Here is a 25,413-nt window from a genome sequence, read left to right as displayed (position 1 = left end):
AGATAATACCACACTGTTCCCCCTATACATACTGCTCACAAAGCAACAGACTTGTCCCAACATCTCTCAAAATAATAGTAATAAAAATGACGTGACTCTTATTCCTCATCCCATCCCGCCTTAATGTGAAGTGATAACACAATCTCAGTGTTTAAAAATGATTGTAGTGTGGCTATGCTAGGAAGAGGGAAGTTGCTGAATCTAACCCATAATGCTTTGGGATGAAAGGTGCTAAAGATATTTATGGTGAGTGGAATTTTCAAAAACAGTCTATGTTGCCCTCATTTGGCTTCCACTGAAATCAGTGGTAAAATTTACTTCAATGGGAACAAAGCCAGGTCAGTTAGGAATGCTTTTGAAAACCCCACCTTGCCTGTTTAGCGTCAAGCAAGGGTTCTTCTCAAGCAGAGGCGATGTGATCTCTACAGCCACGAGCTAAGAGTCTAAAAGGACAAGAAACAGACTGGGGAAAGCAATAACATATACAAGCGAAAAGAGAAAAGTAAAGGCTCACAGGCATCATTTTAGATCAAATGTGGGGACAGAGGAGAGTTGATATAATTTCTCCTCCCTCTGTCCCTTTTAGAACATAAGCTCCTGGGGACATTCCCTCTCTTTGACTAGTGCCAGCTACAATGCAACCTCAACTTGCCTGAGGCCTCTAGGAGTTTCAACAAGGAAGAAGTTAAAGGTTCATATTAGTTTTCTTTCTAATGAACCCATGATTTATGGCAGAAAAAAGGCATATGGTGACTTACCAACTAGTGGTTCCTTTCCCCTGCTCCACTGAAAGATAGCCACAGTATGTCACTCACAAGCCTGCCGTGGAGCGGGGGAGGGCAAAGGGGACAATTGCTTGGGCCCTGTTGAATTGCTGTGGCAGTGAGGGAGTGGGGTGGGAGGGCCAGCACTGCAGTCTAGGTGCGCTGAGGACCAAACGCCCTAGGCTCTACCCCTTCTGCCCTTGGCCCCACCCCTCCAGGGTGCAGAGCCGCCCCCCCCCCCCCCCCCCCCGCAACCTTGCCCTGGGACCCACTGCAACTGTCAAAGCTGCTGGTCAAACACTACCAGCTTTCAGCTCCTTATTACAATACCAAGTTTCAGGATATATTTTCTGAAACAAACATATCCTCTTCACTGCAGCATTAAAAATAATAAACTGCAAAAAGGTATTTTCCTGTTCTCCACCTAAGGTTGCTTTGTTTGGGCTGAAATTCCTGTGTTTTCAGTTGAAACACAGTGCCCTTTCACAGTGGGAAAAATAACTACATAGAACCATTTTTCCCTTGGCTATGTTTTCATGGCGTGCTGCTGCCAGGAGGGTCATGCAAATGTGGGCACTCAATAATGCAAATGAGGTGCTCATTTACAAACTGTGCACCTCATTTGCATACTCTCACTTGACCAGTGTCCCGCAGAGACTTCTGTTGCCACAAAACAAGCCAAGTAGGCAGGGTTCTGTCGACCAAAAGCCCCCTTGTTGACAGCCCCTTGTCCCTCATCTTTGTCAGGGATAAGGGGCTGGCAACCAGGGGGGTTTTGGTTGACAGAACCCCGTCTACACAGCTTATTTTGTGGTGACAGAAGCCTCTGCAACGACAGCGATCATGTGAGAATATGCAGATGAGGTGCACGGTTTGCAAATGAGCGCCTCGTTTGCCTTATTGAGTACCCTCATTTGCATGACCCTGCCTGCAGCAGCACACCGTGTAGATGTAGCCTTCAAGAATATCTTGATTAAAAAGGATAGTGCTTTACAAGGGCATAATTCATGCTAGGACCTCTTGGAAAATATTGCTTTATTAATTCTGATGTACTTCAGTGTATCCACAATCCATTGACTATAACCAAATGTCAAACTTTAAGATTATTTTATTCACTGTGCTTGTGCTAATTCTTCCAAAATCTTCCAGACTGTATCCTTCTCAATGAATTACTTTTTAAACTGAGCAACATGACAAAGCTAATAATCATAATATTATGTAGCTGTTACATGTCTCTTTTCATCTATACTATGGCTACGCTACAGCGCACTGTCAACAGAAGTCACTGGCGGGAGTCATAACAAAACTTCTGTTGACAGAGTGCATCCACACACAGAAGCCAATCAGGAGAGCGCTCAGCTCTGTTGACAGAGCAGCCAGACTGCCCAGCTGCTCGCTCAACAAAACAGACGCCCAAAAGCACAGCGGACAGGGCCACCCATTGTTGTGGATGCCCTGTGTGTCAAGAGAAACACCTCACCCCCAGTGGCCACACAGCTTTTTTGTTGACAGTATCTGTCAACAGCAGCGTTATGCCTCAAAGCTTTGAGGCAAAACGCTGAGGGCAAAAGTGCTGAGTTTTGTCCAGATACTGTCGTGTCAGCAAAATGCATCTTGTGTGAGTACCCTCCATGAGTTTTGTTGACAAAACCGCGGTATTGCTGGCAAAACTTGCTGGTGTAACTGTAGCCCTAGGGAGGTGGGAATATTTATCCTCATTTTACACCGGGAAGCAAAAAGGAGCACAAGGGGGAAAGAGTCACTGGCAAATTTGGGCCCAGCAACTTGGTTTCCTGATTTGGGTGCTCCCTATTGATGTCTGCTGCCTCTGTGTGTAAAAGCACTGAGCTTGATTATTTATGTACTCCTCATTCAGAGCAGTTTCAGACTCAAGCCCCTTTTTTTGGAGATACCATTTTAATGTAACAGGATACTGATTAGGTGGTTCCTCAGTTTCTTTGAGAGGGTGTGGCGCAATCTCTCACTGTAATCAATGTAGTATGTTGATTGTAATGGGTTTTTCACTGTAACAATCCACGTACGACACTGATTACAGTGAGAGGTTGTGCCACACACTCTCAAAGAAACTGAGGAACCACCTAATCAGTATCCTGTACAACAACGAGAGAGGATCAAGAATGACCTCCCTGACTCTCATTGTAATGTAACAATTTTTCCACCCAAGGATTAGATGTGCATTGCTGTATCTTTTTGTGGTTCCTCAGGTCTGGCAGGAACCAGCTGGTATTACAGTTGTGATACAAATTCTGTATAAATCCCAAAGTAAATTTTCACTGAAATAGAATCATTTTCCAGCAAGAAAGCACCTGAAAAATGCTGTTTATCTGCCTCTTCTGTATCATTCCTCCCATTTTTTTATGCTGTACCAAAAATATCCACAACCAAATACAATCCAACTTTCTTTTAATTATAATTCAATTATTCTGATTCATCCTTTACACTAATGTCTCGTTTTTTATAATTAATTCTAATTCTAATTCTAATTGCAAAATAGACATTCCTTGAGCCTAAATCACATTTCGAAACTGAAATGCATTGAGGAGCCTAAGGGCAGTTCTACACAGGCTGTGTCTACACTATAAGATAAAATCGAATTTCAAGGAGTTAGTTAAATATTAAACGTCACTATCTTCACAGTTAATACTATTATCTCCATGTATTGAGCTGTAACACCGATAACAAAATATCAATATTATGGAACAGGTATAGTTTCAATTTCACATTTAAAATCTCGAATCAAGGCTTGTCTGGAAGCACCATGTCCTTAATTTGAACTTATTAGCATCCAGAAGTGTCCTGTATGTATCCCACAAAGCTACATGGTGACCCTCCATGTATGGCCGCTTCATTGTACACTGCTCCCCATCCAGGTGTGGAGGAAGAAGGTCACAGTAAGCCCATGAAGTTTTGATTTAATTCAATTTTGAATTAGAATTTGAAGTGGAATTCAGCAGCGTCCAGCCCTGCAAATATAAAGGGTGCCCATTATGAAAAAATTCCCTTGTCCATCGGTATTGCATCACGTCACATCGGTGTCCATTGCATCATTAGCCATCTACTGCAATCATGAGCAGTAGTTGGTTAATGATCTGCCTAATACGTCTCAGGGTCACAAGAGAGTCCCAGTTTTGGACCCACCAGGAGATTCTGAATCTTCTTGCGATTTGGGGAGACCAATCGGTGGCAAAGAGACTTCGGGTGGCCAAGAGAAACGCAGCCACCTATGGTCAGATGTCGCATGAGATGACTGCTCGAGGTTAGTCCCGGGGCTCAATGCAGTGCTGGGTGAAGGTGAAAGAACTCCAACAGGCCTATCAAAAAGTCCAGGAAGCCAACCAGCCGTCCAGGCGCAGCTCCACATATGTGCTCCTATTATGAACAGCTGTACATGCTTATGGGGAGCAACTCCACCACGGAGGCTGGTCTGAAATATGACACTTCTTGGCCGTGTCTACACTAGCCAAAAACTTTGAAATGGCCATGCAAATGGCCATTTCGAAGTTTACTAATGAAGCGCTGAAATACATATTCAGCACCTCATTAGCATGCGGGCAGCTGCGGCACTTCGAAATTGACGCGGCTTGCCACCGCACTGCTCATCCAGACGGGGCTCCTTTTCGAAAGGACACCGCCTACTTCGAAGTCTCCTTACTCCTATGAGCAGATGGGAATTTGCGTGGCCATTTCGAAGTTTTTGGCTAGTGTAGACATAGCCCTTGAGGCCGTTGTATGGAGTTCAGGTTGAGGCCGGAGGAGCTGGGTGGCCCAGAGGAAGAGGGCAGTGGAGAGGAGGAAGGGGCAATGAGCAGGGGCCTGAGGAAGTTCTGCCAGACAGCCTGCATAGACCTGGAACTGGTCCCTTACACGGTGTTCCCCTCCACACTGGGCCCCTTCCTGGCAGTCTCCTCCACACCAGTCACCTCCACACTGGTCTTTGAGCCCCCGGACAAAGCAGTCCAGGTGAGTATTTCTTCTGCGTGCTAGAAGCGGGTTGTGGGTAGGTATAGCTGTAGGGTTGTGTATGGATACAGATTTGCTGGCTATGGGGCTGTGTCCCTCAGAACAGCATGATAATGTTTCTTGGGATGGAGCGCTTCTCCTTTTTGGAGATCTCCTCAAAGGCCTCATCCAGGGACTCTTGCATCTTTTTCATGAGGTTCTTGGGCAGGCCTGACTTGTGGCTTCCATGGTAACGCACTTTGCCACACCAGACAACCAGATAATGATCTGGTGTTATGGCACCGTACAGCATTTTAACAAATATCAGAGGGGTAGCCGTGTTAGTCTGGATCTGTAGCAGCAACGAAGGGTCCTGTGGCACCTTATAGACTAACAGAAAAGTTTAGAGCATGAGCTTTCGTGAGTTAACTCACTTAGAGCATCTGAAGAAGTGAGTCTGTGCTCACGAAAGCTCATGCTCGAAACTTTTCTGTTAGTCTATAAGGTGCCACAGGACCCTTCGTTGCTGCATTTTAACAAATTTTCCAGGATTTTGGTCATACAGCAGGACTAGCTGTTCTTTCTTCATATCAGTTGGTTTTAGGACCGTGATGTCTTTTTTGGTAACCTAAAGAAGCACAGGACGTTGCATCTGTTTTTTTTTAACATGCTTCCTGCCCCTTTACATTTGCCTTCAGCAGCCGACACATGCTCCTTTCCCCACCCCCCCAACACAGTTTTCAGGCTCAGCAGGGCTTCTCCCTCCCCATGTCTCTTTTCAAACAGCATTTCTTCTCATTTTCAGGACTGCTGTAGCCAGACATGAACCCCCCATTTGGCCTTTTCTTCTTCTCCCCCAACTGGGAGAGACAGAGAGAGAAATGAAGACGGGGAGACAGGCAGCCTTTGATGCCCTGGGAACGCAGGTGTGCTGTCTCACCCAGCCTCTCTACTATACACAAAAACCGGACAGTGAATGGGCTAGCTAATGGCCGCCCTTCTGGCTGATCTCGGTGATTGACACGCCTGATCACTTCCCCAGGAAGAACAGGGAACCTCCGCCCATCACCTCCAAAGGTGCCCAATTGTCCACAATTCACAGGTGCAAACTGAGCCTTGCACCTTCCCTGGGAAACCTGGGGTTCAAACACATTCCTCCCGATTGGCCACTTGAGACCAGGAAGAAGCCTACGTGACAAAAGGGGTATAAAGGGGTTTGGCAGCCCACCCCCCTTTGAGCTCCAATCACCTACACCTGCTGGCCAGGTCTGGAATTGACTCCCGAGACTGGGGATGCCTGGTTCGTATCTACTTCTTCCCAAGGGATTGAGAGAAAGATTCTGGGTCACACTGGATCTAGGAGGCAGGGGTAAGAATTACACCTGTTTTACACTTCTTTCTTATAGGAGTTGAGGGAAAGACTCTGGTTCCACCAGGTCTAAGAGGCAGTGGTGAAAATCACACCTGCAACGTGCCTTTCTTGTGTACACATTAATTGTATTAGTTTAAGCTAGCTGGTTTGTCTAAAACTTTTCTTAAGTTAAATTGTGTTGTTTCCCCTTTAAAAACCACGAGTACTAACTTGTACTTTAATCATTTGTCTTAGTTAAATTGTTTCTATCTTGGTATAAATAAAAAGTAAGTGTTAAAGCCTCTCTAATAAGTGTAATTTTCCTCTTGCTGCTGTACCCGAACTAAACGCAAACCAAAGAACCCAGCCTGCCCTGGCTGCTTAGCGTAGCTGCTGGTGTGGCATCACCCCCTTTTGCCCCACCGGACCTTTAGCTGGCACCTGGGCATCGGCTCACAACTGCCCAGAACCATGAAGCTGCCATGCACTGCTGGGCGTCTCCTCTCCCATGTCCCTTTACATCCAGCCTTTTTTTGGATTACTTATTTTATTTTTCTTTACATTACTTTTATTGTACATCAAACTCCCCCATGCAGCCATCCACGCAGCTGTAATGGAACCCTTCCCAACCATCTCGTCCACACAGCTTGATCATTGGGGGGACTGTCATCTCCCGCCCCAGGACACCCCCAGGACACCTGGTGACTTTGCAGCCCTCCCATTCCCCCCAAAAGTGGACAACTGCTTATAGCTTACCATGTCCACAAAGAAATGTGCTGGATAAGTGATGGCAATTGATTAAATGCATGCTTACTATCCCAGCCTTAATAAGCCTTCAGTGTTCTTCAAAAATTACCTTTCCATGATAGTAGACAGAGACCCATTCACTCCATTTCAAAGCACATTATATGAATTGTATCTTAATTTTGACATTTATTTTCCAGAGCCAATGCCCAGTGTGGCAGAGAGGAACAGAAGAAGTTCAGACAGGATGTTATCCTGCAGCACATGGAAAAGACTGAGGCAGAGCACACCAAGCTGACAAAGGATGCTCAGTCACAGTAAAAGTGCTTTGTGTATTAAATGAATGCCCAAGAAAGCATTCAGTCCGCAATAAGAATGTCCACAGGCAGAGCTATTGCATTCTAAATTCACAACCTAGTTTATTTCACCAGAGTCTCCCCCACTTAAACAAGGCCGTAGGCTTCCAAATCCCTTGGGCACATTTTAAAATGTAACAGTCAGGCCGTGTCTACACTAGCTCCCAACTTCGAAGGGAGCATGGTAATTGGGGTGTCAGCAGATTATTAATGAAGCGCTGCGGTGCATATGCAGCACTTCATTAAACTAATTCTCCCCCATGGCAACTTCGCAATGTTAAACTTGTTACACGCAAGCTGGCACTTCGTAACAATTCAAAGTTGCCGCAGAGGAGAATTAGCTTAATGAAGTGCTGCATGTGCACCGCAGCACTTCATTAATAATCTCTCAACACCATACTTACCATGCTCCCTTCGAAGTTGGGAGCTAGTGTAGACACAGCCTTATAATATTAGTGATGACTCCCTTTTTACTGAGAACTGCTTTAACTTTTCTTCCTTGTTACCCTTGTTGGTGGTCTACTCGTGACATAAAATAAGCAGCTCCTGCACATTCCAGGTATGTGTATTACGAAATGGAGACAGTACTGCCAATCAGTGCAGAACATTTTCATTCTATCTGGAATTATGGGAGGCTCTTTGTCTTATTTTTCCTGTCCCAGTTGTGTCATGGCTGCCCAATGCTTTCTTTAAAAAGTGGAAAGTTCTGCCAAAAATAACTTGTTAGAGGTTTGATACCACTCTGAACAAGCAGTGAAATTTGGATACTGACATTCTAAATATCGTTGCAGTCCCAGACTGTAGCCATTGAATGGAATTATGTACAGAAGGAGAGAAAGAGGGCAAAAAAGCAAAGGAATAATTTGAAAATTATTACATCTCAAACTGTATGCAGTGGCCATTTTGGATTAATTATTTTCACTTTACCAGAAAGAAAACTGTTTGCAGGGGCAGATCCTCAGCTACCATAAATAAATCAGTGGCAGTGTTGCCACTTTTTACAAATTCATCATGAGTTTTACAATGTTTGGGTTGTTTTCTTAATGCCCTAGTTCCTGGAGTAATGTCTTTTTGTGAACATCTCAGCTTTCACTTTGGGGAAAAAAAGAAAAGAAAAGAAAGAAAAGAAATATCCAACCTTTGTTGCTGGAGAGAAGAGTTTTAAAAACATGTCCCAAGTCTATCTTAAATGTTAAAAAATAAGGAACATAAAAATAATCCCAAATAGAAAAGGTTCACAATTTTTAAATCAATTTCATGATTTGGGGATGGGTTTTAACAAACTTAGCTGCTCCCTCATTCCAGTATGACATTAAGACACTGGCTGGAGCAGTTGAAATTATTAATTACTACAGATTATACATTTTTCTCATGGTTAAAGGCCAACTGTTTAATCTGGTGCCATTCAAGTAAATAGTATATTTCCTGCTGTAGTAAGTTCCTATACTGAAATGCTACGGCCGTGACACTGTGGCATTTTAAGTATCAGAGCAGTAGCCATGTTAGTGTGTATCTTCGAGAACAACAAGAGTCCTGTGGCGCCTTATGGACTAACAGTTATTTTGAAGCATGAGCTTTCGTGGGTAAAGACGAAGCGGATTTTTACCCACAAAAGCTTATGCTCCAAAATATCTGTTAGTCTATAAGGTGCCACAGGACTTCTTGTTGTGGCATTTTAACTACTGTATATCCCTAGGCTGAAGGTGAGGGTCAGAAAGGACTGAACACAGAGGGGCAATGGAGTAGCTCACGTGATGACGTCTCACACCAAAGAGCTGGACCCAAGGGAACACAAGGAGGCTGGAGGATGCTCCCCTGCCTAGGATGATCTCACAACAGAGAGGCTGTGGTGGTTCCCACTGGGAAGAGTGGGGAGCTGCTCCATTTGGAAGGGCTAGAAATAGGCGTATGCCCTAGCACAAAAACAGATGGGGCCTGAAAGGGAGTACGGGGCGGGGGGGGGGCACTGAAGTGTGGTATGTGAGGTAGGAAAGGGTGACGTGTCTTGGGATTTTAATGATTACATGCACTGGATCAGTGGACTATGTGTGGGGACTTTGTTTTGGACCATTTGTGCATTGGGTTGTAAAATCCAGCCCAAGGTGCACCTTAAAAATGGATGGTATACAGGGTGAACTGCAGGGATCACTTTACACCATGTCTTGAAAATCCAGTGTTCTCGGAATGATGGCCACAAAACTTCTGTATATAATTATAACCAAGTCTTTCCCCCTGCAACCTTCTTGCGTACATTCAATACCATTCAAAGTTGCTGACATTCAGGGTGCTGTAACAATTTTTATAGTGGGGGTGCTGAGAACTCTTGAACTCAACTGGAAATCCCTGTATATGATGGAAACCACTTAAAGCCTGATGTTGCTGCTGCACCCCCACCTCCACCCCTAGTTCCAGCATCTCTCCTTACATTTCCTCTCACTGCCACTTCCTTCCTTGTCCTCCTAAATCAACTGCCCCTTTCCTGGTCTGGTTCCCCAGCAAGAATGATCCTATCTCCTGTGACCCTGAAACTGGGAGTGACTCCTTGGATAAATATGGCTGGTCAGCTCCCACAAACCTGAAGAAACAAAGAAAATAGGAGATAGTAAATCTTTTGTCTAAGGGCTTATTAGACAGTTGTTTGTGTGAAACAGTGTGTATCTTGCGCAGTAAGCAGCTGTGCTGGCAAGAACAAGCAACCAGGAACTGGTGCCCCAGTTTTGAAGCTCAAAGGCTTATCCAGAGATAGTGACACGATGGATTTCAGAAGCACCTAAGACACCTATCTGTAGAAAATGCCCTTAACATCATTGAGTGGTATCATTTTCATTGCCAGAGGCTACTGATACATTGAATTCCAGTGTAAAGGGTGAGAGTCCATAAAGTGAGGGGAAAAATAAGTGACAAAACAGAGTATTATTAGTTTCTCAAACAACTGCCTCTCTCCTTTTGTTTTTGTTTTAAAGATGCATTCATCCCTCACTATATGAGCACAATTGGTTCCCAAATTTCTGCTCAGAGGCGAAAACTCATGAGTGACACTAAATTCCCATTAAAATACATGTAAAAGTCTCTGATTTGTTCCAAGTGCTTGTAATTTGACATAAACCAGTTCAGCTTAGGTACTTTTCTGATGTAGTTGAATAGTTTGGCACCAGAAATAGGATGTAGTATATATATGTAGAGCAAGGATGCCCAGCCTATGGGTCAGAACCCAAACATGGGTCACTATTAAATGTGTTAAGGGTTGCCAGCTAGGCAGTTCCAAGCTGCGTGTGGCTGTTAACAAAGCCATTTGCAGTTTCTTAACACTACTGCCTCAGGCAAATATCTATCACTAGACATAGCAATTACCTTATGCCTAGGTGCTGAATGCTTAATACTTGAGTTAATTGGTTTTAATGACTGTTACCTGCTGGGAGCGGGAGGTGGGGAGCCACCCAGCCTAGCAGCCTCAGCAAAGAGGCTGTGGGAGAAGGAGTGTCTAAGACTGGAGTGGTGCGTTGGGGCAGGAGGGAAGTATCTAGGGCTGGGGTTGGTTTAGGGATGCGTGTGGGGGGGGGTGTCTAAGACTGAGGGAAGTTTGGGGCTGCTGGGGGCAGTTTGGGGCTGCTGGGGAGGGGGGAGTGGGTTGCGGGTCAACCCGCTTCCCAGCCAGTGACCTTGTGGCTTGCTCATATTAGCAGGGGAGGCTCAGTCATTTAGTGAATATAGTTGGTATACGTGTCCCTCGTTTTAGCGAGTACTCATAAGGAAAGTTAAGTGTTTATTAAAAGAAGGCACAAATTGCCAGCGTGGGAGCCTGGCCCAGACATGAGTGAATAACAAATGGCGTGAGGCCTCATTTCTGGAAGAGCGACTTAAGGAAATCAATACATCATCAGGTTGAAAACAGAATGTTTTTGCTAAGTAAATTAAGTAAATAGGTTGGTAGGCTAAGAAGACAGAATGTCTGAACCAACTAAGGTACAATGTGATGAAGTCTCATAAATCACTAGCACTTTTGTTGGGTTCTCTGGTGCCTGCATAGAGTGGCTACAGGGGAGACTTACAGCAACACAGCTGCAGCAGTACAGTATAGTGTAAACATAGCTTAAGATAAGAGAAGAATATACAGGGAACTGTTTATTATGAACTAGACAATAAAGGGAAAGAAACGTAACAATGAGGTAAAGAGGAAGCTGAATCATGGTCGGTATGTGGACAGAGCATCCTGCACAAAAATTGATCCCTGCAAAGTAACTAAGCCAGTCCAAAAATGTGTAATGTAATGTAAGGTTTCTGTGCAAATTTGGAGCTGTTATGTATCCTGCATCCATCCATCTATCCTCCGCCCCCCCATGTTTGAATCTAATCTACTCAGTGTAGCACTGCTGTATGCCAAATAAAGATGCCTGAGTGACAAAGAGTGGAGTCAAATTGAGTTCTTGGGGAGCTGAGTGAAAAGAGGTCACCAAGGAAATCCCAAAAATATGCAAGGCCAAATCCTGCACTTAGTTACACTCACTCCGCCAGAAAGTCCAACAGCATAAAGAGTTTGATTCATACTCTTTCACAAAAAAGGAAAATCTAGATGGCAAATTTGTAGAGCCAAATTCACCACTGATGTAAGCCCATTGGTTTTAAAGGTTATGCATCGGGGATAAATAAAACACTGAAGGTTAAAATATTTAATTTTAATTAGTCTTTGCTTCCCAACAAGGAAGTTTCTGCTGATGACTTTGGAGCACACTGGTGGTAATAGTTGTCCACTTTGCCCTGTTACTGTTATTATCTATTACAGTAATTCTGTAACACTATTCCCAAAGGCCCTAATAATGACTGGGGCCCCACAGTGCCTGGCTGTTGAACAAACACGGGAACTTTTGCTATATTAGAAAGTGATATGGAACTTGGTGTTTAAAGTGTTGCCTTGGAAAATGACATCATTTAGCAGTTTATGCTTTATGTTGTCAAGCTTGAGTGCATCCACTAGTCCATTCTTCCATTTATCTTGTGGATAGGATGCATTTTATTAAGGCCTGATGATAAAGTGACAGAGTGGAAATCTTGAGATAGGAAGGTAGGGTGTTGGAGTTGCCACAGACTTTGTGTGCATCCCAATGAATTTTTATAAGGATGATAGCGGCAGTGGACACAACCAATGTGTTGTAGAATACTCACATGACCTTCCAGACCACCAGCGTATCTGACGCACTGTCCCTTGATTATTGCGAATGCTTCCCTGTACCTTCCCAAAGAGCACTCCTCCTGATGTGCTCAATTTGTTTTCTCACCAGCCCTTACTCTGTGTTTCCCACAGCCTTGTTTCCTCTTTTAGAGGAATAGCCTATTGCTGCCTAATGCAGCTTCTGGTCCCAGCCCAGCCTCCTGGATATCATTATAAAGCATATGTTCCCCACTCCAGCCCAAACACCTACATTATGCTACGCGGCTTCAGTGGAAGCAGTTGTCTTGAGCCCTGCTTGACAATACCTAAGAAGTGACTGTCTCGGTACAGTAGAACCTCATAGATACAAACAGGGATATTTCATGACTCTGAAATGTTCAAAACTCTGAACAACTCATAATGCAGTAAGCCCTTGATATAATGGACTAATGGGGGGCAGGGGTGTCTGTTAATGCAGAAAGTCCATTATATGTGGGGGTTTACTGCATTTGCCCTAGCATCTGCCCAGCCAGACTTCCTCAGACACACACCACCCCGCCACCAAAAAGGCAACTCACCTGAACCGCTGGAGCCACCAGAGCCACCGCTGCCAGGGGAGCCGTGGCTGCAAGCGCCACCTGCTGTGTCTGGAGAAACTGTAGCAGCAGGAACCACCTGCCATGGCCAGTGCCACTCATGGCTGGAGCTGCCCCCTTGCCACGTGGCTGCAGGGAGCCCTGAGCCATGTGGCTGGAGCTGCCCCCGTGCCATGCAACTGCAGGGAGCCCTAAGCCGTGCAGCTGGAGTTTTCAGGGCCTGTTACCTGGCTACAGGAGCTGCCACCGCCACTGGAGCTGCCACACGCTCTTCCCACCAGGCTGTACCAAGTGCCATCTGCCTGCGTATGTGCCCCACCCCTGGTGGGAAGAGCTCCTGGCAGCTCCAGCAGCAGTGAATGTCTAGGCAGCGGTAGCTCCAGGGGCTGGGGTAAGTTCTTTATATTTGGCACGGCGGGGGAGGGCTGGCTTTAGGATTTTCCGGGCCCTGATTAAGCGTGCTTCAGGAACAACAGGGGTCTGGTGGATGTCTGTTGTTCCTGAAGTCCACTAAATCGGGCTCCATAAAATCGAGGGTGTACTGTGGTTGTTCTTTCACAAGTTTACAGCTTTGAAAAGCTACTATGCAGAAAAAGCTGCTTTTCAACATCTCTATTTAAATGAAACAAGTACAGAAACAGATTCCTTGCCTTGTCAGGCCTCTTTAAACTTTACCTTTAGATTTTTGGTAGTTTACATTTCATACGGTATGGTACTGTACTGTATTAGCTTGTTTTCATCTCTGCTGCTGCCTGATTTCTGCATGAAATGAGGTGTCTGGTTAACAGGTCCAGTTGTAACACTGGCATTTGTAACACTGTGGTTTAATTGTTTTGTTAAGGGTTCTGCAGGCCAATGGAAGAGCAAGCTGTGGAGGATCACCTGGTGCATCAGCAGTGGGAGAAGCATTGTTACACAGAGGTGCTAGAGACACCTTCAACTGTACACAGTCACAGTTAAGTCCTGGGGACTGGAAATACTTAGTACTACGTGCCAAAACTTGGGACACTATCAGCGGGACCAGGACTTGCTGACAGCGCTGGCTGATAGGACTCGTGATGTGTATGCTAGATAAGCTTACCTTTGACACAGGCCTGAACGTGCCCGTACCATTCCCCACAGCTGTCACAGAGCAGTGTAAAAGCAGTCTCTTTGTTGCCCATGACGTAGCCCTGAGCACAAACATATAGCAGTTCATCCCCCATGTCAAACCCAGTGTGACCATGCAGGATCGTGTGAGGGAAGGATGGGGGGTCCCCACACGGTTTGTCTGAGGAGAAGAAAAAGAAACGAGAAATGTTAGGAGAAAAGGTAATATGTTGAATTATGGGCAGTCCTTGGCTTTACGACTTTTGAGTTACGATGAACAGCACTTACAATGTTTGTTTTGTTTTGACTTCTAATGTTAGTTTCGACTTTACAATGCTCATTCCCTGTGCTTTTTAGATCTAGGTTCTGAGTTACAATGTTTCGACTTAAGATGCTATTTTCAGGAATCAATTGTGTCGTAAATCCAAAGACTGCCTGTACGGTGCTAAGAATGCTGTTAGATGGGTAGGTCTAAATACAATCGCCTGGACATCCACAGAACCCATATGCTATTCACCATGTATGGTACTTGCTCCCCACAGTGCTTCATAATTATGCTTCAGTCATGCCCCAGACAGGCATATGTAGAATTGAAAGAGCAGTTTGGACCTCATGCTCATGCAGTTTTGGGTTCTTTGCTGGGGACGAATCAGCACGTGTTGGCCCGGGGAAGTGTGTGGACCCATATCAAGTAGGCTTTTGCCTACAGGCTAAGTCAACCAGCTAAATCAAAGTTACAATATGTTATCCTATATTCATGCTATGCAAAAGGTCTTGTTTTGTTCCAGTCTAAATAGCACATTAGCTAAGCCTGACATAAACGCAACCATTTTTCTGAGTCAAGACAAACTTAGGAAATGGACTGACACTTCCAGCTCATTCTATATAATCCTCTAAAAAGCTGTTTCAGTTGGTGAGGTCTGACTTCAGCCTAGTTAAAACCTATAATAACAGGCTGAGTTGGACACTCCCAATCCTCGGAGCCATCCACTTCCCTACCAAACAGGATATCTACAGATATCAACCTTCTTCTCATAATGGCACCTCATTTACAATTTCAAACTGGCTTTCAAAAGGAACCCTCATCCACGAAACAGTGAATTGTGTTCTCAAATTCACAAAGACAGAGTTAACAAGACTCTGAACTCTCCCATGAGAAAACTGAGATGCTAACTTGGTGTTTGTCAGAAAATAAAATATAAAATGCATTTAATAGAATAATTAATTTGACAGTATTTGTGTATGCAGCACTGAGAACCTGGAAGTGAAAATGAATGTAAACCGAAGTTAAATTGAGATAGCTGAATTTTTTTCCCTCTTTCTTGAATTTCTGAGAGAAACTCAAACACAAAACAAAAAACATCTATAGTGAAAAGCAACCTGCATTTTAAAAGTGTACACAGTTTTAGTAATCAAAGAGGATGTCACTAGCATAGGGCCAGGCTGCTTGGCTAGTAATAAGGACCCGGTGTCCTCTCCTTGCAGATTCTGGCCTCCTTTTGAGCATCCTGTGAGGGGAGGATTAGTCACATTCATGTCACCATCTCTTCTTGCGTCAGATTCCAGGGGCTCTCCTGGGAAGGCCATGAGTGTTGGGGGCCAAACCCTACCAAAACCACAGTGGCCAGTGACTATAGCTGCAGGACATATTAACTCTTTCATCGCCCCTTCTACGCTTCCCTTCCCTCACTCCAGAGGCACTGGTGGTTTGGGGAATACTGCTGAAAGCATATTTCCAGGTTATGATCTAGGCTATTGGGAACTACATCGTTGTCAGCGATACATGACTTTTATGTTGCCCCTTACTGTGGAACTTAATGTCACACAAAAATGCTATTTTTACATGAAGGTGTATACGGAGGAAGGCTACGCCTTTATCAGCACTTCCTTTCAGCACTGGGATTTCGCTTTATGGACCTCACTGAATGTTGCTGAACTAAGTGTGCTGCAAGACCATCAGCAACTAATTCAGAGGAGACATGAGCAAGGTTAAAGCTCTGGAATTCATTTGCCCGCCAATATCCACAGAGGTGAAAATAAGCTGGTGCACTGCCCCAGCGAGAAGAAAGTGGCTGGCTGCGGGGAGGGGCACTCGGCTGCAGGATGAGGCATGGTGCACTCCCAGCCTGGCTCCTGGGGCTCTCCTGCAGGATGCTGCGGGAAGCAGCAGGGAGGTTCAAGGGGCTGGCTGGGGACATACTCTATGACTGGTCTGGGACTGCCCCAGCCCCCACCTCCCGCAGGCACCATTTGGAGGGGTAAGGGGGGCTGTAGAACCCCATCCCTGAGATTCCTACAGGGATGCTATTTGCTGTTCCCTGTCCTGCCAGGGAGCGAGAGGAAAGCACGCTGCGTGCATGTATTCCTCTCCCTCCTGGCCAGGGCAGGGAGAGGAGGGGGCAGAGGCGTGAGTGACCTATGCTGAGAGTGTTCCTCTAGTGGCTTGGCAGTGATGAAGTGGAACAGCAAGCGGCATTTTGGTATGAACTGGGAGGCGGGGGGACCTCAGTCCCTCCCCTAAATAATGCCCTCACCCCCACTGTACTCCCCCATCCATGTGTACCCCTGCTACAAGCCCTCCTACATCCTCAGCCACTGCCCTGAGCTCCCACCCCTGCAAGCTCCTGTCCTGACTCCTGCACACCCCCATGCATCCCCCACCTTCTGCCCTGAGCCCCCCCACACCTTTGCTCAACACAACCCCTGCCCTGAGCCCCCTGCACTACACTGAAATGCACACTAGCCTTCAAGAGTCCCTAGCTACAGAACATAATGGAGGGGATAAAATGGAGTCTCTCCTTCGTCAGAGCGTGCTGCAGAGCCGGCCTGGTTCTCAGAGCCTCTCTACCATAAACAAAGAACTAGTGACACTCAGTTTAAAAGAATAACAACAGGAAACTAAAAAAGATGAGAGAATTTTCAAGAACCTGGGAGAGGAGAAGAACACAGTCCACCGTGATCTTGTCCATGTAAATAAATTACTTGAGTGGTACATGCCCTGCGAATACCTACGTTAGACATACTGAGCTATCAGTTGGCATCCTATGTTAAGCAGCAGGTAACCAATTCCCCAGGAAAAGGATGGTGCAAGTGACTGTGCATGCAGAAATCAGTGGTATGAGAGAATGCCAGCCACCAGGAGAAAGCAGCAGTGTGCCTTACCAAGGAGATTGAGATTGAGTTGTATGAGAGAATGCCAGTCACCAGGAGAAAGCAGCAGCGTGCCTTACCAAGGAGATTGAGATTGAGTTGTATGAGAGAATGCCAGTCACCAGGAGAAAGCAGCAGCGTGCCTTACCAAGGAGATTACCTAAAATGGGTGTGGAAATAAAGGTGTGGGGACAGCTGATGCAGATTTCAACAGCTGATGAAACTCCCTATGCTGACAGGCAGTTCTTACACAGGACTTTCTGTGTGGAACACTGATGATCACCTGGTCCATCTCCTCAATGGCCTGTTCCCAGGGAGTTACTGGGTATTATGGTCTCTCGTCTTCCAGTGTGTGATCTTTATAGACTTAATTCCCCACCCTCCTTACACTGTGGTCTTGTCTGCTGGACCCGTGACTCTGCCAGCCTCCTGGCACTCACATAATTGAACTGTGAATTTCAGGTCCTGGTCCTGAAATCATAGCCTTTGTGGGTTTCCTACAAGAGACCCCCCAGAGCCCCACAAGTCACCGTCTGGCCACCTGGCAGCATGCTGGGCAGGCAACCTCCTGGACACCATTTCCTGTTCATGCAATGGCACTGGTAAAGCACCTGGCAAGAAGAGGTAGCCTGTGGGAAGACACTGGAGAACTAACAGCACTTGAGTGGCTTAGAGCTGCATTCACATTTCAGAGTGTTTGTGTTGATAGTGCAAAGGTTAGCAGAACTAGACTCTATATTCCTCTTGGCCCAGCTGACTTAAGTGTAAAGGATGCTTGAACAAGAGGGTTTTGTATATTGACACAGCTTGGGTTAGAGGCAACATGCAAGTATTTACTCTAATCAGCTGTCCAGCAAAAGCAAGACTTTATTGTGTTTGGCACCAACAAATCATTCAAGGCCTATGATATCTTTGGTGACAGAACCTGAAGAGATTTGAGATCCTTTCTTCACAAGGGTTTTAAGAGCCCTGAATTACTTCAAACTGCATCTTCAGTCTTCATTACAGGCCATCTGGAAAAAGTTACCCTCAAACCAGGCCTGGAAAGATGTTAATGACAATTGACTTTTCAGTAGCATTGATGTAAGATTCAGGTGGTAAGAGGGCAATATCCAGTAAAGAAACTTTCTCCACTCAAATTAGATGCAGCTGCTGAATCTGTGAAGGTTTTCCAAGATATACTGACTAAACTTAAATATTCAAATAATGGATCATCTGAAATAAACTAACAATTCAATAAAGACAAGGCTCAGTTTCCTCATACAGGAAAAATCTTCTTTTGGCAGGATTAATGATCTTCCTAGATACCATTTCCTCTGATTCACTGACTCCCAGATCCTGGAGGCTACTGTGAAACAGCCACCACCTGGTTTCTTTGAAGGTCAACCAGGAGAATTTTCCCAGAGTGATCTCTAGGGTTTGTGACGAGTTGTCGTAACATTAAAAGTTCAGAAGAGTTCACTCTTAATGCCCAATCTCTTTGAAAGATGACGGTGGTTGCTCTACTTCCCTTCTTGATCTTGAAGATACTTAAATATGGAGCATTCTTCTTTTGGCAAGTAAGTATTCAGATGAAATGAAATCCAGAGACCAGAAACACAACCAATATAAGGCTACGTCTACACTAGCATTCCCCTTTCGAAAGAGGCATACAAATGAAGGAAGTTGAAAATGCAAATGAGGCACAGATTTACATATCTGGCACTTCATTTGCACATTCTCCTTTCAAAAGAAGAAAAGCAGTGTAGACGCAGCTCGTTCGAAAGTAAGCCCCATCTTCAAAAGAACCCTTCTTCCTATTTTTTTGGGGGGGAAGAAGGGTTTTTTTCGAAGATGGGGATTACTTTCAAAAGAGCTGAGTCTACACTGCTTTTCTTTTTTCAAAATAAGCTCTTTCAAAAGAAGAATGTGCAAATGAGGTCCCAGATACGTAAATTTGTGCCTCATTTGCATTTTCAATTTCCTTCATTTGCATGTCTCTTTCAAAAGAGGAATGCTCGTGTAGACATAGCCTCAGAGTTACATATAAGCTAATAAGGATGGGATGCTGCTATCTCTTTCAAAAAAGAATGGCTGGTAAAAATAATTTGATTTATTAAGTTTAAATATCACCAGGTGTCTAGAAATTCACTGGCAGCAAAATGCAAAATTTGTGGTAAGAAAATTGCAAAAATTGAAATACCTCCATATTAGGTTTCCCCAGGAAAAAGCCTTCTTGACAGAAGTATCCTATGATGAGTATTCCTAATTTACTTACGTATTCTTGTTAACTTTACTGAGGAATGGCTTAAAGCCAATTTTGTTAACATACAGCCCGTAGGCCAGCTCTGACCTGCATGAGGATCACATGACATATTTGAACCCTCCAGAATTTAATCTTTTTTTTTTAAATGAAAAATGAAAGTTTCTAGCCCTCAGTGTTGAGAAGAAAACTTTTCAAATGTGAATTGACTATAAACCAATGAACTGCCATCCCAAGTCTACAGACAGCGTGAAAGAGTGAGTGAGGAATGAGCTTTAAAAAACAAACCTGTAGGCCGTGTCTACACTAGCCCAAAACTTCAAAATGTACTAGTGAAGTGCTGAAACACATATTCAGCACCTCATTAGAATGCTGGCAGCCACAGCACTTCAAAATTGCCGCGGCTCACCACTGCTCGGCTCATCCAGACGGGGCTCCTTTTCAAAAGGACCCTGGCAACTTCAAAATCCCCTTATTCCTATCTGCTGTTAGGAATAAAGGGATTTTGAAGTTGGTGGGATCCTTTCAAAAAGGAGCCCCATCTGGATGAGCCACATGGCGGCGAGCTGTGGCAATTTTGAAGTGCCGCGGCCGCCGGCATTCTAATGAGGTGCTGAATATGTATTTCAGCACTTCATTGGTAAACTTCAAAATGGCCATTTGCATGGCGATTTCAAAGTTTTGGGCTAGTATAGACGTAGCCATAGTGATGTAAATAATATAGTTCAGATACCTCTACTAAACTAAGCACCTGAATAGTAGTCTATGTAAAGAAATACAATACTGTACAATGTGGATGGTAATTTTCCCCTCTGCTTGGCTTTTCTTTTCTTTCCCATTCCAGTCATAACAATACATTATTTTTCCTTGTGTTAACATCTATTTTTGTACTTAGTTAAAATGTACTTTTTGGGTCTGTCTGCAGATACATACAAATCTGGAGATACACATAAATCTGCAGTAAATCTCCAACAGTCACAATGATTGCCCGTTGGTCTGAAGAAGTGGGTCTGTCCCAGAAAAGCTCACCACCTAATAAATTATTTTGTTAGTCTTTAAAGTGCTACTGGACTGCTTTTTTGTTTTGATAGTATATAGACTAACACGGCTATCTCTCTGTTACTATTCAATAATTGTCTTTGTCATTCCAGACAGGGGTCTTTTTGACACCAAATGCCACAATGATGAGATATACCTCCCTCTGCTGTGAAAATTGCAGCTGTACCCACAGAATCCTTAAAATATTTCAGCTGCATCTCTCCATGGCAAAACATAACCTCTAGCGTCAAAGGCTGCCATCTGACTTCTCTGTGCAATGTTATCGATCTGAATTCTGTAAATGCAGCAGGAAAGGTGTTCATTCAGAAAATTTTAACTCTAAGTGTGCATCTACACTAGCCAGCTACTTTGAAGTAGCTGGCACAATGTTGAAATAGTATGCATCGCGTCTACACGTGCTGTGAGCTATTTCGATGTTGAAATCGACGTTAGGCGGTGAGACGTTGAAATTGCTATTCCTATACGAAGATGGGAATAGCACCCTACTTAGACGTTCAACGTTGAAATAGGGCATGTGTAGATGATCCGCATCCCACTACGTCGAAATAGCAGGGTCCTCCATAGCAGGCCATCAGCTGAGGGGTTGAGAGACGCTCTGTCCAGCCCCTGCGGGGCTCTATGGTCACCGTGTGCAGCAGCCCTTAGCCCAGGGCTTCTGGCTGCTAATGTTGCTGCTGCTGCAGCTGGGGGGGGTCCATCCTGAGTGCACGGGGTCTGCAACCGGTTGTCGGCTCTGTGGATCTCGTGCTGTGCAGGCCGAGTGCGTCTGGGAGGGGCCCTTTAAGGGAGCGGCTTGGGGCTTTGCTGGCCCCTTATTTTGACGGGGAGCACTTGTGTGTGTGGATGCTCCGCATCTCCTGGGTGGCTCCTTTTGATTTTCTCCATTGCAACTTCAAAGTTGAACGTCGATGGCACCAGCCCTGGAGGATGTGTAGATGATATGCGTCGAAGTAGCCTATTTCGATGTTCTTACGTTGAAATAGGCTACTTCGACATAGTGTGCTAGCGTAGACATAGCCAAAGTGATTGATTGTGCCTTCCTTCTACACTCAAAAATCATCTTGGGCTTTAGAGAACATTGTAACTACAGACTTTGTTAAGAGGTATGGAATATGAGGGTCCATAGGCCTCAACTGTGCAAATACACACTTGTTAATGGGCTAAATTTCATGCGTATGACCAATCCTATTGAACTCACTCACATGCTGAAAATTAAGCGCACACACACACACACACACACACGCATATGTGAATCCAGGATCAGGGTCTTAGAAGAAAATTCTGGAGCAGTCTACTCTGGAATCTGCTGTGACTCTCTCTGAAATGCACTTTGTACAGCATTACAGGCTGGAAGTGCCTTTTTAAGGATTTTATTTTAATACATAAGGGTTGGGCTCTGCTTGACATTCTACCAGTTTGATTAATTTAACACTAATGATTACATCATCTCAACAATATTTAACAGGCCCGTGTGCAGGAATTTCTGTGTGTGGGTTTTTTTGTAAATATGGACCACCACCACCCACAGTGGACCTTGCCCTGTTCCCCCAGACTCTCAGCTATCCAGCTGGATCTGCCCCCAGCCCAGCTTCTCTCCCCCCACAGTTTGGCCAAACCCCATCCCACTCCTGCTAGTGCCAACTACCCTCCCACTCCACACCTGTTCAGACTTAATGCCCCTGGCAAGGCCCCAACATTCCCCCCACCTGAACACAGTCCCCCCCCAGCCCAAACACTTCACCCCTGCTTAGCCTGAAACACACACCCCCAACCACTTGGCCTGAAAAACCCCCATCCACTCCCAAAAATTCCCCCCACACTTACTCAGCCCAGGAGGGAGAGGATTACCTGGGGCAGGGGGAGGCAGCAGCAGCTGCAGGGGGTTGCCTCTCCACGACCTCTCTCCTCCTTCCCAGCACTCACCACAGCGTTCCACCTGGCTTGCTGGTCTGCTGAGTGCCACTTCTCTGCAGGAGGCCTCCAGCTGCCCAGCGGGGCTCAGCAGGCTGGGAGGCAGGGGCAGAGTGCCCCATGCTGAGTGCAGGGGGAGGGAGGCCGCGGAGAGATGATCCCCTGAGGCTGCTGCTGTGGCTGCCCACCCGCCCTCTGCTTCAGTAATCCCCAGCCAGGCTGGTCGGGGAGGGGGCCAGGGCTTAGGGTGGGGGTGGAGCTGGGAAGGGGTGAGGCGGCTCATTTGGGGGTGTGTGCAAACACACCCCTCAGACCTTCCCTGGGCACGGGCCAGTTAAAATACTGTTGATTAAAGGTGATGATGCCATATCTCTAACGAGTGACAGAGAGATAGTCTGTATTCTACCAAAACAAAAAAGCAGTCATGTAGCACTCTGAAGACTAACAAAATAATTTATTAGGTGATGAGCTTTCGTAAGACAGAAGAAGTGAAGCTACGTCTGCACAACCTTACAGGGGCACAGCGGTATTGCAGCATCTGTGAGGCGATAGGGTCTCCCATGTAGCCTCTCCCACGCTAGCATATTTTAACTATCCCTCACAAGCAGCTGTAGCTATGTCAGCAAGAGAGTTTCTCCAGACAACAAAGGCCTGGCCACACCAGTGAAACTTTTGCTAGTCAGAGGTGTGTATTTTCTCAGACCTTTGGCCAAAAGAAGTTTTGTCAACAAAAGTGCTAGGGTAGGCGAAGCCTGAGTTAATGGGGTCCAGTGAAAAGTAAAACAACTAAAAAATTTAGACCTATAGTCATTTTGACAAAACTGTGCAAAAAGGTTGGTCTTGGACCCTATCTCTAGTTGTTACTGTGAGGTTCTTCTTCTTCTTCTTGTTTGTTTGCATGTTTGTTTTTTTATTAAGCTTTTACTCTCCTAGGCTACGTCTACACTTGCATTCCTCTTTCGAAAGAGGAATGCAGATGAGGGAAATCGAAAATGCAGATGAGGCACTGATTTACATATCTCATGCTTCATTTGCATAATCTCTTTTTGGAAGAGATTCTTTCAAAAGAAAAAAAGCAGTGTAGGCATGGCTCTTTCAAAAATAAACCCCCTCTTTGAAAGAACCCTTCTTCCTATTTTGTTTCAGGAAGAAGGATTCTTTTGAACACAGGGTTTATTTTTGAAAGAGCCATGCCTACACTGCTTTTTTTCTTTCAAAAGAATCTCTTCCGAAAAGAGATTATGCTAATGAAGCATGAGGCCTATAAATGAGTGCCTCATCTGCATTTTTCTTTCCTCTCATTTGCATTCCTCTTTTGAAAGCAGAATGCAAGTATAGATGTAGCCCTGGGGTGAAATTGCTGCTTCTGAAATCCAGGATATTCTTACAGCAGTAATTCAATTACTTAATATCATTATTATTTATATGATATCATGGATGTGCATAATGTTTAAATACAAATAAAAGGCACAGTTGCATCTTACACCGTAGCTGGCCAGTACTACAAAGTACTGAGTGCCTCCTGGGAGGACAGAAAGACCTCAACTTTCACGGAAGTCAGTGGATTCTGAGGTCCTGTACCGTGCAAGTTTCATTTTCTCATTTTACACCAGTTACATAACTTTCTAACTCCATAAGTTCAATGGTGGTGTTTCACCAGCATAAGTGAGAAAAGAACTGGACACACACATTTGGAAGTAGAAATTAGTTAAAACATGAAGTAGCACAGGGATGGGGATTCATGGACACCAATCCACAGAAAACTATATAAACCTAAACTCAACTATGGACAGCTTTGCACATCTACATATTCAGGATGGCAAATTAAAGAGAGAGTGCCACAGGTCAGAGCCAATATTAAGCCGAATGGTCTTTTCTCCTATTTTAACAGGATCAGGATTTGCATTTCAGTATGTATTGGTAACTATCCCATAGCAAATCTATATTAACATCATTTTTTCAAAAAGGAAAAAGGATTAATTTAAAGTTTGTAGAAGGATAAGAATTTTTATGTTACATTCCAGACAATTAGCAACAGACTGAAACAGTGATTGTCTCCATGCAGCTGTCAGGCAGACATATGGCCAGCAGCCATGGTTTATGCTAAAAATACACTTCACAAAGGGCGTTGCATGTAAAAAGGCTGCAGCTTTTTGCAACAAACTGCACAGGCAACAAGCCAAGGGGAATAATTTGTCATGAAGAGGCTCAAGTTGTCACCAGTCAACCTTTAGTTAAATGTTCTTGTTAACACATAAACTATTTATCTAATATCTGTTGAATCTTCAAGCATGAGGGCACCTTGTGGTCATCTGGAAACACTGCTGAATAAAACACTGTTAGATGACTATCCTGTGGCACCTTAGAGACTAGCAAATGTATTAGGTCATGAGCTTTCATGTGTAAAACCCACTTCCTCAGATGAAAAGCAGGAATGAAAGAAGAGAAGCCAAGGTTTATATAGCAGGGAGGAGGGTCTGATCAGGAGCCTCTCTGTCCCCACACAAATGAGCTGCTCATGATTATCTCTTCTTTATAAATATTTCATTTACCTCAGTTTTCATTGTGCAATTCCACAGTGTCTTAAAATAATTTCTTCTGTGTTTTAAAAATGTTTTTAATGGTATATTTTTATTGCAACAGGGCCTAGCACTCCTATTACAGACTAGGACCTCATTAGACTAAGCACGCTACAAACACAAAACAAATAGGGTCCTTGCCCTCAAAGACTATTTAAGAATAAGACAGGGGACAACAGGTGAGACAGGCAGGCAGAGTGCAATGAAACAATAAGACAACAACAGCCAGCATGAGAGGCAGTGATTTCAGCATGCAAGGTACTTAATCACTGCCCAGTTTTCTGCTCTCTGATTTGCTCACCTTGATCATTTTTTTCTGATTTGTCAACTTTGATTACTGTTTCTGGTTTTCTGTGCCTTAAATATTGAGTCTGTTTTGGTATGGCTATGGTCTGAAGAAGTGGGTCTGTCCCACGAAAGCTCACCTAATAAATTATTTTCTTAGTTTTTAAAGTGCTACTTGACT

The 25,413-nt window shown here is 44.7% G+C and overlaps 1 protein-coding gene across 2 annotated transcripts in view; it reads right to left on the bottom strand.

Annotated features, from left to right (window-relative positions):
- SUSD5 (sushi domain containing 5) overlaps positions 1-25,413 on the bottom strand; it is a 69,092-nt gene that overhangs the window by 11,921 nt on the left and 31,758 nt on the right. The window contains exon 4 of one of the 2 annotated variants that reach the window (XM_074988209.1): positions 13,999-14,187. The exons of the other annotated variant lie outside the window; for it this stretch is intronic. Coding sequence (XP_074844310.1) covers positions 13,999-14,187 — 189 coding nt within the window. The remainder of the gene's footprint in view (positions 1-13,998; positions 14,188-25,413) is intronic. 2 annotated transcript variants of the gene reach the window in all.

The sequence above is a fragment of the Carettochelys insculpta genome, chromosome 2 (assembly GCF_033958435.1).
Source record: "Carettochelys insculpta isolate YL-2023 chromosome 2, ASM3395843v1, whole genome shotgun sequence".
In the NCBI taxonomy this organism is placed as follows: Eukaryota; Metazoa; Chordata; order Testudines; family Carettochelyidae; genus Carettochelys; species Carettochelys insculpta.
Note: the sequence above shows the minus strand (reverse complement) of the source record. Positions and strands in the feature narration are given on the sequence as shown.